This window comes from Anguilla rostrata, chromosome 17, assembly GCF_018555375.3.
Source record: "Anguilla rostrata isolate EN2019 chromosome 17, ASM1855537v3, whole genome shotgun sequence".
NCBI classification, from domain to species: domain Eukaryota; kingdom Metazoa; phylum Chordata; class Actinopteri; order Anguilliformes; family Anguillidae; genus Anguilla; species Anguilla rostrata.
This window is the reverse complement of record NC_057949.1, coordinates 1,558,988-1,575,887: the sequence shown is the minus strand read 5'-3', so window position 1 is coordinate 1,575,887 and position 16,900 is coordinate 1,558,988. Positions and strand designations below refer to the sequence as shown.

The window sequence follows — 16,900 nt, the reverse complement described above, 5'->3', positions numbered from 1 at the left end:
CGCATACCCACACACACACACACACATACCCACACACACACACGCACACTCACACACACACCCACACGTGCACGCACACCCATACACACACACACTCACACGCACACCCACACACGCACACTCACACCCACACGTGCACACACACCCACACTCTCACGCACGCTCACACACATACACTCACACGCAGACCCACACACATGCGTGCACGGACACACACTCTCACGCACGCTCACACGCAAACACACACACACCCACCAACCCACACAAACGCACACACCCACCCACACGCGCGCACGCACACACACGCAAACACACACACGCAGACCCACACACATGCGTGCACGGACACACACTCTCACGCACGCTCACACGCAAACACACACACAAACACACACACCCACCCACACGCGCGCACGCACACACACGCACACACTCACACGCACACACTCACACATGCTCACATATGCCCACACACACATCCACGCACGCACACACGCCCACATACGCACACACCCACACACGTGCGCACGCACACCCACACCCACACATGCCCACATACGCACACACCCACACACATGCCCACATACACACACCCACCCACACACACACGCACACACCCACACACCCACACACACACGCCCACATACGCACACCCACACATGCCCACATACGCACACACCCACACACATGCCCACATACACACACCCACCCACACACACACACATATATGTATTGCTATGCTTGAGGACTTTTGACTGATTTCTATTGACTAAATTCATTCCATAACCTCTAACCCTAACCCTAACCACTACATACCTAATCCTAACCCTAACCTTAAGCTAATTCTAACCCTAACCCTAAGTCTTAACCCTAAAACAGCCTCTTGAAATTGTGAGGATCATCTTTCTATCCTTGTGAGGACATTTGGTCCTGACAAAGATAGTAGTATAAACACATGCGTACACGCACGCACACACATGCACACGTACGTACACGCACACACGCGCACATACACACACACACACATACACACACCTGTGGCAATGACAGAAATGTGTTGCATGAGGCGGAAACGTTCCCCTGAGTTCACATCAGACCCCAGGCAAAGCTATAGGCCTACACCAAAAAAAGGAAAATCTGAACAAGAGTAAGGACCTACAAAAACAGAGAAGAAGAATGTCTGGCTGATGGCTTGGCCTGTGCCTACATAATGATACTTAAATAGGCTTGCCGTGAATCATTTTTATACCCCAACCACTTTGTCTCAAGATTTTACACCGATCCAGGGTCTGTGCTTAGGCAATCATCCGCATGCATGCACACCGAGAGTGTCGGAGCGATTTCAAACAAACAGTATTGTCTTTCACTTTCTGTTTCTTGAAGATGTCGACATTAATGCGTTGTCTTCGTTTGGACGATAAAACAAAAGGTAAAACCGTAGCTGTCTATAACGATATAGCGAGGGCGTAGGCCCACTGTATGGAGACAAACATCGCTATGTAATGAAATTACTGAGTTGCTCCACAACTTTCGCCGTTTCTGAGAATCTGTATGTTTGTGGACTTCCTTGAATTAGTATTTTCGTTTTGTTTCTCTGTCACGCGTCGTCAATTCAGAATGACCAAAAATGTGTTCCTGTTGTTCCTATTAAACGAAAAGGCGACGACAGAAATTAAAAGAGCAAATTAAGCAGTAACGTGTTAGCAGTAACGCAACCTGATTTAAAAATACATTTTGGATGTAAATAGCAACTGTAACATTGGCTTGTTCACCACTAAACATGATTAAAATGCAAATTCATTTTAACAGACAGGAAGCGATTGCATTTTCAACAGGTTCTTTAGTTTAACAAACGTATTGAAATGCACGTCAATTACAGAAAAACTACATTACTTGAATCTAGGGATGTTGGCATTTTTACACGCGTAATGCAGTATCAAGAAAATGCATTTGGTTGTCCGTCACGTCAAATAAAATACAGTACTCCTGTAATAAGAGATCCCTCCACATCAATTTTCTGTACGCTGCTCTTAGGGCTTTTTCAGCAGACCTACCAAATTTGTCAAGGAGCTTCACCTGGTAGGCTACGCTAATTGCGTTGCTTGTGCTTTTTGTGCCAATAGCTGAAATATTGTTGGGGTATTTACGATTTCATATCGAAACATTTATCATCGATTCCTATTGACAGAACGTTCAGAATCTGAACAACAGACTTGCAGCTGACGTCACAATCGGCCGCTGCAGCTGCTACAGATATATAACAGACCTTCTCTCTTGCAAAGCTTCTAACGGACGAAATCTCTGGGCGAGGTGAGTAACGTTAGCAACCCAAACGAGTTCAACCCAAACCATATTAGTCAAGTTTTCTGCTAGTTGTAATTCTTGCAAGCAAACATGCGTATTTCAACATTCAACATAATATTCTTGCAAAATATTTACAAGAGACATATTTATAACTGAGCTAGAGGCAACATTAGACCTATTATTTTTACTGTATATCTGCATGTAGTCTATACTGCTTAGTTTGCCATCAAACTTTTGAATTGTAAGTATCATTTTTGACCATTGCTGAATTTAATAAGATGAGTAATGAGGTAAACACTTTTTTTTTCTTTCTACTTTTTACAAATGTTTGCATTGCATTGTGCGCACAATGCATATCTTTATATGTTGTACAGTATTGTAAGACAAGCACACTTAATGAGGAGAAAAGGCCGTTCAGCCACACTAGGCTCAGGTTTCAGCTCCAAACTGTAGAGTACCATGTAGTGTAGGCCTGCCCAACCCTGTTCCTGGAGATCTACCATCCTGCAAGTTTTCACTCCAACCCAAACTAAGCACACCTCATTCAACAGCTAGAGATCTACCATCCTGTAGGTTTTCACCCAAACCCAAACAAAGCACACCTCATTCAGCAGCTAGAGATCTACCATCCTGTAGGTTTTCACTCCAAACCTAACAAAGCGCACCCCATTCAGCAGCTAGAGATCTACCATCCTGTAGGTTTTCACTCCAAACCTAACAAAGCACACCCCATTCAGCAGCTAGAGATCTACCATCCTGTAGGTTTTCACTCCAACCCTAACATAGCACACCCCATTCAGCAGCTAGAGATCTACCATCCTGTAGGTTTTCACTCCAAACCTAACATAGCATACCTTATTTAACAGCAAGGCCAACTCCCAAATGGAGCCCTCTGGACTTGCAGAGGATGGACTAACAGGCTTAAGCCATCTGTAAACTACACAACATTTATGTCCTAACATCTCAGGACATCTCACATTTACTGACCATGATTCTTGTCCTACCATCTTAATTGTGCACATATCATAGGATGAGGTCACACGTTATAAGACAACAAGGAACAAACCTTCTGCACACGTTGGTTGCCAACTATATGATTGCCATGGACAAAGAGCAATTAGCAGCAGTTTTTGTCAGCACTTTTAGCCTATATACGCAGAAAAACACATTAAAAATAAATCTGGCACATCGATGGTTGGGGTCGGCATGGCCAGAACTGACTCTCAGTAGGTCTGTATGGCCTACTGCAAAGAGAGTTGTAGGTAAGAATGGAAATATTGATAATAATCAGAGCACTAGATAGCTTCATTCTTCATATTATAGTAGCTTTAACTATTCTTATTTTAGCTTTGAAATGTTATAGCTATCAGCCCTGTACATTATTATTGTGATGTATGATTGTGGGTTCATCTAATCTGCCATTAACATTTTAGTAACATTGCTTCCTTATAGACCCTACTGGTGGAATGTCATTGGCCAATGTGACATATTGCCTTTCACACTTCCAAGAGCAACAACAAAAATATGAAACATGTTTGAAAATTATTGGCTGGTCCTAGAGTGGATTGGGAGAATGGGACAGCAATTAATGGGTGTTAACGCTGACCCTCTTCACACAAGAAAGGAAATATGTTTTTTATCATGGGTTCATGCACTGTCATAAATGTATAGAAGTTATGAATAAGGCTGGGCATATTTGTCTGGGAAAATATTGGCTAAAGTCACTGAGCGGTCACAGTGAACTTGTTGAAAATCACGGAAAACTGAAAAACGAGGCAGAAATCATGGATCAAGTGTTTTAAAAACATTGATTTATTAAATTAACCAATATTTCATGCACAGCAGTGGGAAATGATTGAAATAGCACTGGTAACTATCAATGGCAGCCTAACAAAAGCTCAAAGTTTTGGGAAAAAATAGTGGGCAGTTGATCCTAGAGTAACAAAACACAAATGTACAAAAAAAATGCATTGATAGGTTGGTGCATTTCATCAATTTGGTCCCTCACGGAAAGAAAGAGCAAGTTGTCATCGTTTTTATATGCAAATTATACCCCTCCCTTGCGCACAAAAAATATTGGCAGGTACTTCCTACATCATTGACATGAACTGAATTCTGGGTTATTCCCTCGGTCTGAATTTGCAGCGATGGGGACTTGGCATGAGGGCGAATGGAGGGTGCATGCGAGAGCACTCGCTGCTTTGAGAGCGGGACGGCCCTGAACCCTCATGGGCTAGATGGAAATGTGCCTTTGAGTCCACAAGTTCTCAATGGGCTGAGTCCAAATGTCCACTCTTCCCCGCACTTGCAGACTGTTGACTTAACGGGCATGTTCCCGTGAAGTCCAGGATGGCTAGGGCTGGCTAATTCTACAAGTTCACAAGTGGGCTCATGCAGTTCGTGGGATTGCAAATGTGGTTGGAACGAATCCCATCGTACACAAAGGGTCCCCTGGACTGAGTGTGAATACTTAGGCTATATGTCTTGCAAAGTGAAACAGCATTTATATCTTTACATCCATTAACATTACGCCTGAGTGAGTATACCTGTCACCTCATATGTGACCATTACTTTCTCATTTCACTCTGTGGGACTACGTCAGGGGTGTCAAACTAAATTCCCAGGTGGTTGCAGTGTCTCCGGGTTTTTGTGGTTTCCTTTCAATCAGCTGCCAATTAAGGCCCTGGGAACAAGGTGTGTGGATTTTCTTTTAGCCAGTCAATGACTAAATGATCCAGTGCTGCCGAGAACACCCCAAAAACCAGCAGACACTGCAGCCCTCCAGGACTGCAGTTTGACATCTGTGGTCTGTTATTGGCCTGTTATATTGACCATACATACCATTTCTGTCCACCAGATGGAGGCAGAAGGCTGTACAGTCACAGTCAGTGGTTTACCCACAGGCATCGACGAGGAGAGACTGGTAGACAAGCTCTGCATTCACTTCCTGAGGGGCAGGCATGGAGGAGGGGAGATCCGCTCCATCAACATCACCAAGACAACGCCTGCCTCCGCCCTCATCACCTTTGAGGACCGTAAAGGTCAGCAGATGGAGGGGAGTCACTCCGCACTAACACATCCCCATTTGCATGCTCTAGCCATTGTTGGCTTCATTTATTAACTTGGACTTCTTTTGCACACTTTGCAAACTGCAGTGGCCACACTTGTGTGTTTTACAGCCTTGTCATTCTAGCAATTTATAATGAACTGGGTCTGTGATATATAATTTCATTGACAAGTCAGAATTGCTTACTCTTGGTTTTTTCCTTTGTTGCTGAAGTCTGATTAATTCTATTTGATGACCTCATGCACAGTGGCCCAGAGTGTGGTTCAATACGGAAAACACATTTTATTGCTGGACAACAAGGAGTACAAACTCACTGTGAGTTTTCCAAGCAAAGAAGTCAACCAGGATAAGGTAACTGGAATTAAGTTTCAGATTAAAAACTGAAATGTTTGCTAGGTTGTACCACAATTTCATGGTTCTGCTATCCTGGTCCTGAAGGGCTGCTTTTAGTTTTAATTTGATCAGTAAAAGGAGTTACTTCATCTGGTTTTTTGGGTCTGAACTAGTTGTTGATTTCAGTGAAAATAAAAAGCAGCAGACCCTGTGGCTCTCCAGGACCAGGGTGTGGGAGCACCTTTCACATTAGGTTACAAGCCTCTCTTCATCTTTGCCTTTTTTTCCTCTTTTTCCATAAGGTTTTCACGAGCATGACGGTGATAGTGAACTATAACTGGCTGCCCCTGGGGAAGGAGGTGGTGACCAGGGTGCAGCGGAGCTCCCCTGAGATCCAGTGTGGCTTTGACCTGCCCGCGGGACTCTGTACGCTGAGTGGCCGTTTCTCTGTGGTCCAGGCCATAGTCTCCCAGCTGCTGGGCCTTTTGGAAAGCCCTGCCTCCTTAGGCACCAGCCTGGCGGGGACTAGGGGAAGCACAGGCAGGAAAAGTACCGGCTCAAGTGCGGTGAGAGACCCTTCCAGTGGGTCACAAGGTTTGGGCCAGGCTTCGCCTGAGACTCTTGAGGGCAGTAGTGGCACTAACAGGATTAGGGCCGCCCGGGCAGACCCCCTGCGGCAGGATTATGATCGCTCCCTGATTGTGGACATAGACGCCTTCCGCTACCTTCAGAAGCACTGTGGGCAAAAGTACGAGCGCATCCTGAGCCGGCGCGGTGTGGAGGCTTTGGACGTGACCACGGACGGAGTCACCACCCTGTTCCTGCAGACTACGGAGGGGCAGGCGTCAGGGCATGAGGGCCTGCGGCAGGCGCACAGAGACCTGAGCAGGCTGTGCCAGGAGGTGGAGAGCCGGCTGTGCAGGGAGCAGCTCCTCAAGGAGAGCGGGCCTCAGGAGGGCCTCCAGCAGGCCCTGGAGGCTCTGCAGCTCCAGCTACCCCAGGTGCTTCTGGGACAGGATGCTGCTGGCAAGCACATCTCCATTGTGGGCAGCAGTAGCGATGTCATGGAAGCCAAGCGGTTCCTGCTGGACCTGCGTGCCGAGGAGGTGGCTCGCCTTCACCCTAGGCTGGGCAGGGCCGACCTCGGTCCTGCCTCAAACGCTTCTCGGCTGGATGCCAGTGCTGGGACAGTGCTCAAGACCTGCACGGATGGCAGTCCTGAAGGAAGCAGGGAGTACAGGCTAGCCGACAGTTTCAGGGACACAAAGTGCAGGGTCTCTGGGTTAGATAAGCTAGGCATTGGGCTTGGCAACACACTGTTGACACCTCGCAATGCATTCAAGGAACTTTATTCTGTACGTAAACAAAGGTCCAGCATGAATTCCAGTGGTCCAGTTTTGAGCAGTGGTCGAATATCGGGCAAAGAGAGGCCTGGGGTAGGCGTTGGTGGACTAAATCTGGAAGACCTAAGAAAGTTTGGTACTACAGGGCAGGACATCCCATTGGAGAAGTTGGATCCTGTGTCTGCTGCCTCTGTGGAGAGCAGGCCCTTGTTGAGCTCCACTCTGACAGACTTGAGGCTGCAGGTCGGGAGTTCCCCGGGCACTGTGCAACACATGGACCTGTTTGGAGTTCAGACGGCCCAAACAGCCGATGTCCCCCCTTCGCAGTCTGGCTTCAAAACCACACTGAGACGGGCTAACAGTTTCTCAGGCTATGCCAGGAACAGGCGGGATCAGAAAGTGGGGGATGCAGGTGGTTACGAGGAGAAGCTGAGCCGGGGTAATTTAAGCACTCCAGGGATCAGCAAAGAGCAACAGGAGGTGCACAGTGTGGAGGTGCAGGCTCAAACGGTCATGTGGCAATATATGAAGGAGGTCTATCGCACTCGTCTGGAGGACATAATCTCAGGGTCACAGGTGAAGGAGAGTCAATCAGACAGTGATGTCACGACTATAATCCTGAAGGGGGCGGAGCCATCCAGAGTGAATGGCTGCCAGCGGGAGCTTAGGAACCTGGTTACCATGGTCGCCACAGACTTTACTGTGGAGCAGCTGCCACTGGTCAGGCTGGGTGTGGCTGATCCTCAGGATGAGACTTTGGAGATATGCTGCGCCGAGGTGCGGAGCAGGTTCCGGAAGGTGAAAATCCAGCTACACGAAGATATTCTTTTTGTCATCGGGCCCAGACAGCTGTGCACTCAGGTGGTTGGGGCTCTGCTGGAAGTGTTCCAGGATGGGGCCAAGAGGAGGCAAGGCCTGCGGGAGAGTCCACGGGGGGTAGGGGGAACTTCGGACACCTCTCTGACCACCAGTGCCCAGGACAAAGAAAACCTTCCACCTCAATCTGACAACCTGGACCAAAGTAGCTGCACCCCGGATGGCTCCCAGGAGGAACCAGTAACACAGCCAGGAGAGGAGACCAGGCCTAGCACCAGCGAGCACAAACAAAACGTTCAGAAGGTATCAGGAGGCGGGGCGCAACAAGTGAGCCAATCAGCAGCCCAGAAAGAGCCCATCATCATGGAGAAGCTTGGGAAGGCCAGGCCCAAGAATGGAAAGCCCAGCAAAGTCAATGCGGCCCTGTTTACTCACCCGGCATCAGCGTCCACACGGAAAGAGACAGTAATAACCAGTACAGGGACTGTGTCCCAGTCAGGACCAGGGAGCCCTCACAGTGGGAGCAAAGACCAGAAGGACCAGAGTCGTCCGGAGGCGGGACCTTCACAAGACCAGGACTGACGGTGAAAAAGTCTGCGTGAGTGCACTCAACCCAGCAAACACTCAGCAAGAACTCATCCTCAACCCTCGAGCGGGTTTCACTCTTTCTGCATATTCTCTTCTGCAGGTTCCCCATCTGTTTGTTACTCACCCCTACAGGCTTAAAAATGATAGTGTATTCAGCACAGAACTGACTCTGCTCGTAAACTCTGAATGGCCAGAATAGCCTATGTTGTATTCTGGTGATTCTTCCAAGACTTACATTTAATGCAATTTGATTAATTATATTTTTGTGGTCTCTGGAAAATACATAAATATTTGTGGTCTATATAAATAAATGTGTGGTGCAGTAATTAACTAACTGACATCAATTCAGTCACTTGAGAATGAGGCAGAACAGTATCCACTTTGGCATTTGAGGCACTGGGTTTGCCACGCCCCTGGCTGGCCTGAGTGTACAGTAGAAGGGTTAGGTTAATGCAGTAACTACAAATGCAGTGCTACAAATCTCCACTGGGGAGGGACAGGAACTGTAAGAAAAAATCTTTTGAAGATATAGCCTATCATTGACGGGTATTTACATCGTATGTCTGTACCCAAACAGGAAGCAGTTCACAGGAAGTGGGTGGCAAACACAATCAAAGACATTTTTTAGAAACACATTTCCTATCTTCCAGTTCAGCAGTATCTCATGTCTTAACCCAGGAAAGCAGTTATCAGATTTTGTCCTTTTCACATGCTGTGTCCTTATGCAACGGAAATATGTCCATTGGAATATAAATTGTAATACACTGAATACTACATTTTATTATATGGAAGTACTAAAAATATAATCTGAAATTTACAACATATTGTACTTGTCTTAACGCCCAAGTAATTCAATGATTTGTCATGATATCACTGGTATGAATAAATGCTGTAAATATTATCAGAACAGCTGTTCATTGTTACAACAAATGACAAATCAAGAATTATTCTTGTTCCGTATGCTAGCAACACACTCGCACATTGTGTAGCCTAGCACCAATGTGACAGAAGTAATGTTTTATCACTAGCGGAAATCATCTTTGAAACGGTCATATTGAGAGCCTAAGAAAAAAAACCCAGCGTCTAAGAATTCAGGTTTCAAAAGACCCTGGAAACATGAAAGAAATTTGGCAATGGGCCTGGAGTCACTTTCATATGATAGGGAGAGGAAGAAGTTTGCGCAGGACTTTGTCAGTACTGTGAACCATTTTAAGGATGTGTAGACTACATGCTATAGCTGCTGACTGTCCTGTGGCAGAACCAGTCTCACCAGTGCCCCCACTTTCACTGCAGGAATGAGTACCCAGAATGCATCAGCCTCAGCCCGAAGCTCTGAGGGTCCTGGAAGCTCAAGGAAGCACAGCTTTGCCCAGGATGCAAAACAAGACCAAGAACTGACAAGGATCACAGATGTGTATTTTTTATAATAATGCTGAAAATTAGTCTTTTTGTGAATGTGACGAGTTTTCTAGTGAAAACCTTGGCAATGAAATAATGAATGTACGACTCCAAGGAAACCGGTCAGCAGCTGTTTTGTTTTGGCTTTAACAGCTTTATTGAAAACAGGTGGGGGGGGGGGGGGTGATTTAGTGGAATGATGCAATACGTTATAAACTGCTGAGTATTGCTATGGCATTACCTGTGGCATTAAATGAGCAAACCTGACTGTACCTTTCTGCGGAGTCTGATTTATCCTCAACAAGCTCAATACAAAGAAAAGATGTAACTGTGTAACTTCACAAAACCTTACACATTCAGTAAGAACATTTTTTCCATTTAAAAGGAGATGTATCCGTTGACAGGACATCAGTTGGACAATACAACTAAAACAACGCAGGTGTGTTCATGTAATAACCAATGTTGCACAAGTAGTATGTCTTGATTTTTGGTTATTAGGCTTCATCTTCCAACTGGATGATACCTACCTAACTCAGAGGATGGAACTGACCTTTGGAGAACCTACCGGTCTATGTGACCACACCCATTTCTGTCCACCTCCTTCATCCAGGTCATATTCTTCATCACAAAGAAAAGATGACGTGCCTGTGCAGGGATACAAGCTTTATACAGTACAAAACACAAATCCTTCCACACAGTTTTGGTTACGTTTGCATTTGAAATGAAATGAGTCGAAACTTCACTTTTTTGTGTTAAGCATTTTATTAATTGGAAACATGTAAGGCATATGGTAACATTACACAGGAAAGCGTTACAGGTTCTAGTCCATTGGAACAGCACCGCACACACGTGGTCGACCCGGATTCAAGCACAGAAGCAGCGTTTCTTCAAAGGGTTTAAGTACAAAGCCGACAGACACGCTGCAATTGTGAGGGAGAAAGCAAACGTGACACGGAAAGGAAGAAAACTGAAAACTTTTACAGCACACTGGTGTGGTCTAGACCGGACTGGTGTGGTCTAGACTGGACAGGCGTGGTCTAGACCGGACTGGTGTGGTCTAGACTGGACAGGCGTGGTCTAGACCGGACAGGTGTGGTCTAGACTGGACAGGCGTGGTCTAGACCGGACAGGTACGGTCTAGACTGGACAGGCGTGGTCTAGACCGGACAGGTACGGTCTAGACTGGACAGGCGTGGTCTAGACCGGACAGGTACGGTCTAGACTGGACAGGCGTGGTCTAGACCGGACTGGTGTGGTCTAGACTGGACAGGCGTGGTCTAGACCGGACAGGCGTGGTCTAGACCGGACTGGTGATTCTGGCTGGAGCCCTGCAGCCGCTAAGAGCATAGCTGCAGTGACCAATCACAGGCCGCCAATCACGGCCTTATCTGCAATGGCACTTTGAGTTGGAAGTAATTGAGAAACAAGACTTGAGTGCTGTACTGCTGTTCTGCAAGCCAGTGAGAGCCATGGAGTGATTTCATTTGCCAGCTAAACAGGCGTGTATCCAGCCAGTGCGCACATTTCCATAACACTCCCGTAGCACTGTAACGCTACCCTGCAGCGATGCCGCGCGGCGGACCGCAGTACCTGGCGGTAAGCCTAGGCTGTGTCTGCAGGGGCTGGAAAAGCTGGCATGTTTACACAGACTGCAACTGCAGCAGCACCGCTCTCCTGCGCACACTCCATTTATGCTCGGGTGAACAGCTGTAAGCAACGAAAGTTAGCGCACACTCCATTTTGGCTCGAGCGAACAGCTGTGAGCGGCAGAAGACTCCACAGTGACCTGGAGCAGAGAAAAGCGCACAGCCACTCACAGAGAGCCAGAAACTCCCAAGACCAGGACTGGCTCTCGTTTTCAGAAAGCTCCCCAGGGGTTAAGATGGGGGTTAGACAAGCATAAGTTTGAATTGTCGGGACCAGTAGGTACCTGAATCCCAACTGCAGAGAATTAAGCTTCATCCCTACAGCGTACTGTCTGTACTAATTGAGCAATGTGTCTCGTTCAATTCACTGATTGTGTTGATGCTATACAAGCAGTTTTGAGGTAAGCATTTCATCCAAAAAAAAAAAATGTAATGTTTCATTTAATTTCCAAAGCCATGACTACTTTAATTCTGCATGTAAGGATGTTGCAAAGTGGCTCCTGACAGAGTTCGCCCCCGGGCGTGCTCAGACCAAGCCTACAGTTCTGACCTGATCTAGCAAGCTGTAGAAGCCATTAAGCCTTAGGGGCCGAGTGGGGTGTGGGCAGAATTTTGCTCATCCTAAAGTTCAGCCGTGACCCTGTAGGAATCTAGTCACTCTTTTCCCACTCACTTCAACTAGGCCCCGGCCATTCGGTCATAGTTAAAGCAGCAAAACATGTAAATCACACTGAAACGGTTTAAAAATTACAACTCCACCCATGGGGTTATGGGTGGAGAGATGTGTGTCAGGGGCTGGGGATTACGGGCGTGGAGGTTATGGCTGTGGGGACCACGTTCCTTCGTGACTGATCACCACAGCTGGAGTGAGCATCTGCTTCCTCCTCCACACTGCCAAAGCCCGCCCCTTCCCCCATAGCAACAGGATCAGGACATGGGGCTATGGAAGCTTGGCATGCGACCACGCATTTAGCAGAGTACACTGAAGCCCTCCTGCATTCGAGATACACCCAGCACCACAAAGCGAGCATGAGAACATGCTGTACTGGCTTACCCATAATGCACCACGGTGTGCTCGACACATTCAATTTTTGTGTTGGTAACTGACGTTCATTGCAGTTTTGTGTTGGGAGAAATGTAGGATTATGGACTAATCTTTAGTGGATAAAAGGTACTCTATCAGTTTAATATGCACTCTCAGAGTGTTGATTTGACACATTTTGAGCATTTTGCTGTGCATCATCTGGAAGCAATGCAGGAAGACCCCGCTGGGGCCGGACAGTTTGAGGAGGTAATCTGGCGTTTGTGACAACAGAGGCACTGGGAATGCTTGAGTTTGGCAAGGCAGGATTACAGCAAGGGAACTGATTACAACTGCAGCAAAAAGAGTCAGCCAACACACACGTTAGAAACCATACAGGGAACAACAATAGGTTTTTTTTTTTTTTTGTCATAGAAAGAGTATCCAGGTGCTATATAGGCAGTAACACAACTGAAAAAAGAAAAACATGCATCAAAAAACAGTTGAGAGGAGCGCACACATAATTTGGCACACTTGGTCAAGGCCTTTGAGGAAGTACAACTGTGTTCACTAAAGGAATGTGCTGCAGCAGGTCCCCATTAAGGGCGTGTCACTTTGAATTTAAACCCTTGTGTACAAAGAGAAATAAAAGAAATTAAAGTAACAATATAAATCACAACATTCTTCACTTTAGCACTTGTTAATCACACAGCACTTGCAGGAAAAAACACCACCCACAGGAACACAGAAAACCCAGCAAAAAAGGCTGAAAAAAAAAAACAGAACCAGATAAACAGTTACTCCCAGAACCAGAGAAACACAGTGGCAGTTGGTGAAATGAAAATAGATGAGGTGGAGTTAAAAAAAACCGGTCTCAATAGTCTTCATTCATTTTCCTTGATTAACAAGTGTGTCAAGTATCTGAACAATCAATTTGCAGGTAAACATACAACGTCTTCACATCACGAGTGCCACATTAAATGATAAATAAAATCTTTAAAAATCAATAACAATGGGTAAGTACACTCAATGAAAAAAAATATACTACCATTATCTTTCAGCACAACCTGCAATAAAGGCTACCAATAAAACCAGCGCTTGAAAATCAGCGCATTGCATGTCTTTGCCATGAATATTCTCCAAATGTGAGTGTGGAGAATGAAGAGTATGAACGAAGAGTTCATGTATCCACAATTTAAAATAACATTGAAAAAATGAGCACAATTTTGCAATAAAATAAAGTTAAAAATAATTTTATTACTCGCCTAATAGCCTAATTGAGGAGAACTATATCTGATGGCAATGAGCATTTGGGAATTAATCATTATTAATCAAGTGAAATGACTGAAAGCAGGTCGAGACCAATAATCAGTTTAAGGGGAAGTTTTCCACCCCATCAATTTTCAGCAACCGATACCAAATTACTCCCAGAACCAGGAAAAGGAGATGAGACCATTCAGGGTTTTACAGCTCAAGTGCTCATGCAAACATTTCATCACCAGGGGGCGCTGTGAACACCTTATAAATCATCAGCTGTAAACCCTGCTTTGAAGACAGCCGAAAAGACCCGGAACCCTGGAATGTGCAATGCGACTGGTGGGTAGAACCTACCCAGCGCTCTGACCAGCAGGGCAGAACTACCCAGCACTCTGACCAGAGCACTGGCAGGGCAGAAGTACCCAGCACTCTGACCAGAGCATTGGCAGGGCAGAACTACCCAGCACTCTGACCAGAGCATTGGCAGGGCAGAACTACCCAGCACTCTGACCAGCAGGGCAGAACTACACAGCACTCTGACCAGAGCATTGGCAAGGCAGTGATTTGGGATATTTGAGATATTATAGGGGAAATTCAGGACTGATGTGGAGGAAGAGAGGATAAGGAGAGGAGCATTTTAGATTTCAGCACATGGATGCACATGTGCACACACACACACGCACACACGCACACATGCACGCGCACACACACACACAAGCTCACAAAAAGTGAAGCTGCTCATGCAACTGGCAACACACTTTTTCAGTCTCTTCACTAAGGAGCCACCACAGACCAGATGGACCCAGAACCACAGACCAGATGGAACCAGACCCACAGACAGACAGACAGACCCAACAAGATTAGACGACATACATGGACATACATGATTAGATTGGAGGAATGTTTTTGCACACCGAATGCCACACCAAACACTGGCGCCTGCAGAGACATTTAGGGAAAGAAAAATCGGGGGGAAAAAAGAATCATATTTGTGAATATCGAGACTGTGACTGACAGGGACCTGTGTGGGCAGAAGCTCAATACTCAATACAGGCAGAACAGAGAAAGGGGCGCGAGACTCTGAGTAAACACAATTAAACTTTTTTGTGCAAAACAATGAAAAATGCTTAAAGCTTCATGTAGTAAGGTATTAATCCTGGACTGACAGGAATGTTTTATGTAACAGGGAATGACTCACATACACCAAACAGCCTCTGGCAGAGAGAGAGAGAGAAGGGATACCTCACTAGCATCTCTGACGAACTGGATGCCTGTTGCTATGCCGACCCGAGAAAGGGGGGGAGGGGGGGGGAGTGTATTAAGAGGGGAAAAAGGGAAAGAGAGACAGAGGAGGAAGGGTGGGGCCGAGACTGATCACTACGGTAGGTCTGGTCTTTTGCTAGCTGATCCCTGGCTGCAGCACAACAGCAAATGTCACAGAGACAAGAGAGGAGCATTATGGGATGGAATGCCAGAGGAGGATCCCAACAAACCAGCGGGAACTGGAAGAGATAAACCGACTGCCTGCCAACTACAGCTGATAACAACAATAAGCAATACCTTCTCAACCAGTAATAACTCAAAAAAAGTCAATTTTTTGTCAGGCAAATCCAATTCCAATTGCAAACCAAATTTACTAAAAAAAAAAATCTTGAGTAAGAACTCGGTTAAAAAACTACTGGTCTTAACAGTACTGGTCTTACTCAAATAAAACAGATTATGTCATCCTATTACAGATGATCATAACACTCCATTCCACATGATAATACTGCTTACTGTATGTGAATATAATATAAATACACATACTTTTGGGGGGACATAAAAAGCAGTGGATTATAAAAACTGAAATGAGATGGGATGTATCCAATCACTCAAGGGGCAAATTCATGCTTCAGCATAAAATGGCAACTCCTAAGGGTGGGAGCCAATAAGCTTGTGTGCAAGCAAATATCTCACGGCAGCCAACAGCCAATCATGTGCAACGCTGACGCATTCCACGCCTACACTGTGTGACATCATAACCGCAAAGTCCTGTGTAGTTCTGAAGGATGTCGGATAAGGTCAGGGTGTGAGAGGGTTTGGGTTGTCTGTGAGTCTGGGTGCATTATGAGAGGGGAGGGGGGAGGCTTGGTGTACTGGGGGTGGGAGGAAATTCCGCAGTATTGTCAGCCAATGGGAAGGGTGCGGGGGAATGACAGCAGTGGCCGTAGCCTTGGGCTGGGGAGGGGGGGGGGTCCTCAGGGGTTCTCTGGTCTACATGGATCTGATTTAAGGGATTCATCACAGAGAGCATGGCTGACATTTCTGATCACTTGGTGCTTTAAGAGCTATTAAGTCCAATTAAGGGGCACACATATGAGATGGGGTACGAAAGCTGATCTGTGGTGACTCAAACTGCAGTAAAATTCAATGAGGACCCTCCCCTTACACCCTCACCCCACAAATACAATAACCCCCCCAACCCCCCAGGGAGAGGCTTCCAATCACCTGCGTGGCACCCCCAAATATCAATTTCACTCCTTCTTGGGCTCCTCTGGATTCTCCTCTTTCTTGGTCTCTTCTTTCTCTGGCTCCTCCTTTTTCTCCTCTTTCTTGTCCTCCTCTTTCTTGTCTTCCTCTTTCTTGGGCTCCTCCTTCTTCGGCTCGGGCAGGAGGATCACCTTGCCGATGTTGTTCCGTTCCTGCATCCTCCTCATAGCGTCACCAACCTGGGAGAGGGGGAGGGAGGGAGAGAGGGAGGGAGGGAGGGAGGGAGAGAGAGGGAGGGAGGGAGAGAGAGAGGGAGAGAGGGAGGGAGGGAGAGGGGGAGGGAGAGAGAGGGAGGGAGGGAGAGAGAGGGAGAGGGAGAGGGAGAGAGAGGGAGGGAGGAGGGAGAGAGAGGGAGGGAGGGAGAGAGAGGGAGGGACGGAGGGAGAGGGAGGGAGAGAGAGAGAGGGAGGGAGGGAGAGAAATATATTTAATTCATTTAATTATTTTATTGTATAGCGCTTATAGATACACAGTCACAAAGATGCTATGCAGAAAAAACAGAAGAAGGAAAAACCAGGCTGGGACCCCAAAAACCAGCATTCCCCTGCGCTCATTCCATTGGCTGAAAATTACCCAAGGAATTACATCCTGAAATTAA

General features: G+C 46.5%; 2 protein-coding genes across 8 annotated transcripts in view; one reads left to right on the top strand and one right to left on the bottom strand.

Annotated features, from left to right (window-relative positions):
• The first annotated feature begins 1,134 nt into the window (after nucleotides 1-1,134).
• LOC135243322 (uncharacterized) lies at nucleotides 1,135-10,121 on the top strand. Of its 5 annotated transcripts, none has more exons than XR_010326603.1 (6): nucleotides 1,135-1,429; nucleotides 2,189-2,310; nucleotides 5,162-5,345; nucleotides 5,619-5,722; nucleotides 6,007-8,519; nucleotides 9,745-10,121. XR_010326603.1 is itself a non-coding variant. In XM_064315063.1 (6 exons), the coding sequence occupies exons 3-5, from the start codon at nucleotides 5,162-5,164 to the stop codon at nucleotides 8,443-8,445; spliced, it is 2,727 nt and encodes a 908-aa protein (XP_064171133.1). In that variant the 5' UTR covers nucleotides 1,135-1,429; nucleotides 2,189-2,310; the 3' UTR covers nucleotides 8,446-8,461; nucleotides 9,745-10,121. The 5 variants fall into 5 exon arrangements, 4 of the variants coding, with proteins under 4 accessions (XP_064171133.1, XP_064171134.1, XP_064171131.1 ...); XM_064315063.1 differs by having other exon boundaries at nucleotides 6,007-8,461; XM_064315061.1 differs by adding an exon at nucleotides 2,035-2,079 and having other exon boundaries at nucleotides 1,136-1,429; nucleotides 6,007-10,121.
• Nucleotides 10,122-10,810: 689 nt separating this feature from the next.
• LOC135243324 (synaptic vesicle membrane protein VAT-1 homolog) overlaps nucleotides 10,811-16,900 on the bottom strand; it is a 57,843-nt gene continuing 51,753 nt past the window's right edge. For 2 of the 3 annotated variants that reach the window (XM_064315067.1, XM_064315065.1), the window contains exon 6: nucleotides 10,811-16,481. In XM_064315067.1, the coding sequence (XP_064171137.1) occupies nucleotides 16,287-16,481 (195 nt within the window). In that variant the 3' untranslated portion in view covers nucleotides 10,811-16,286. The remainder of the gene's footprint in view (nucleotides 16,482-16,900) is intronic. The other variant, XM_064315066.1, reaches the window with a different exon arrangement.

Excerpts from the sequence above, each read along its gene's own strand:
- LOC135243322 (XM_064315063.1), top strand. The coding sequence starts at position 5,162 with ATGGAGGCAGAAGGCTGTACAGTCACAGTCAGTGGTTTACCCACAGGC. Across the intron at positions 5,346-5,618 it reads CACCTTTGAGGACCGTAAAG|TGGCCCAGAGTGTGGTTCAA; the intron begins GTCAGCAGATGG and ends CCTCATGCACAG. Across the intron at positions 5,723-6,006 it reads AAGAAGTCAACCAGGATAAG|GTTTTCACGAGCATGACGGT; the intron begins GTAACTGGAATT and ends TTTTTCCATAAG.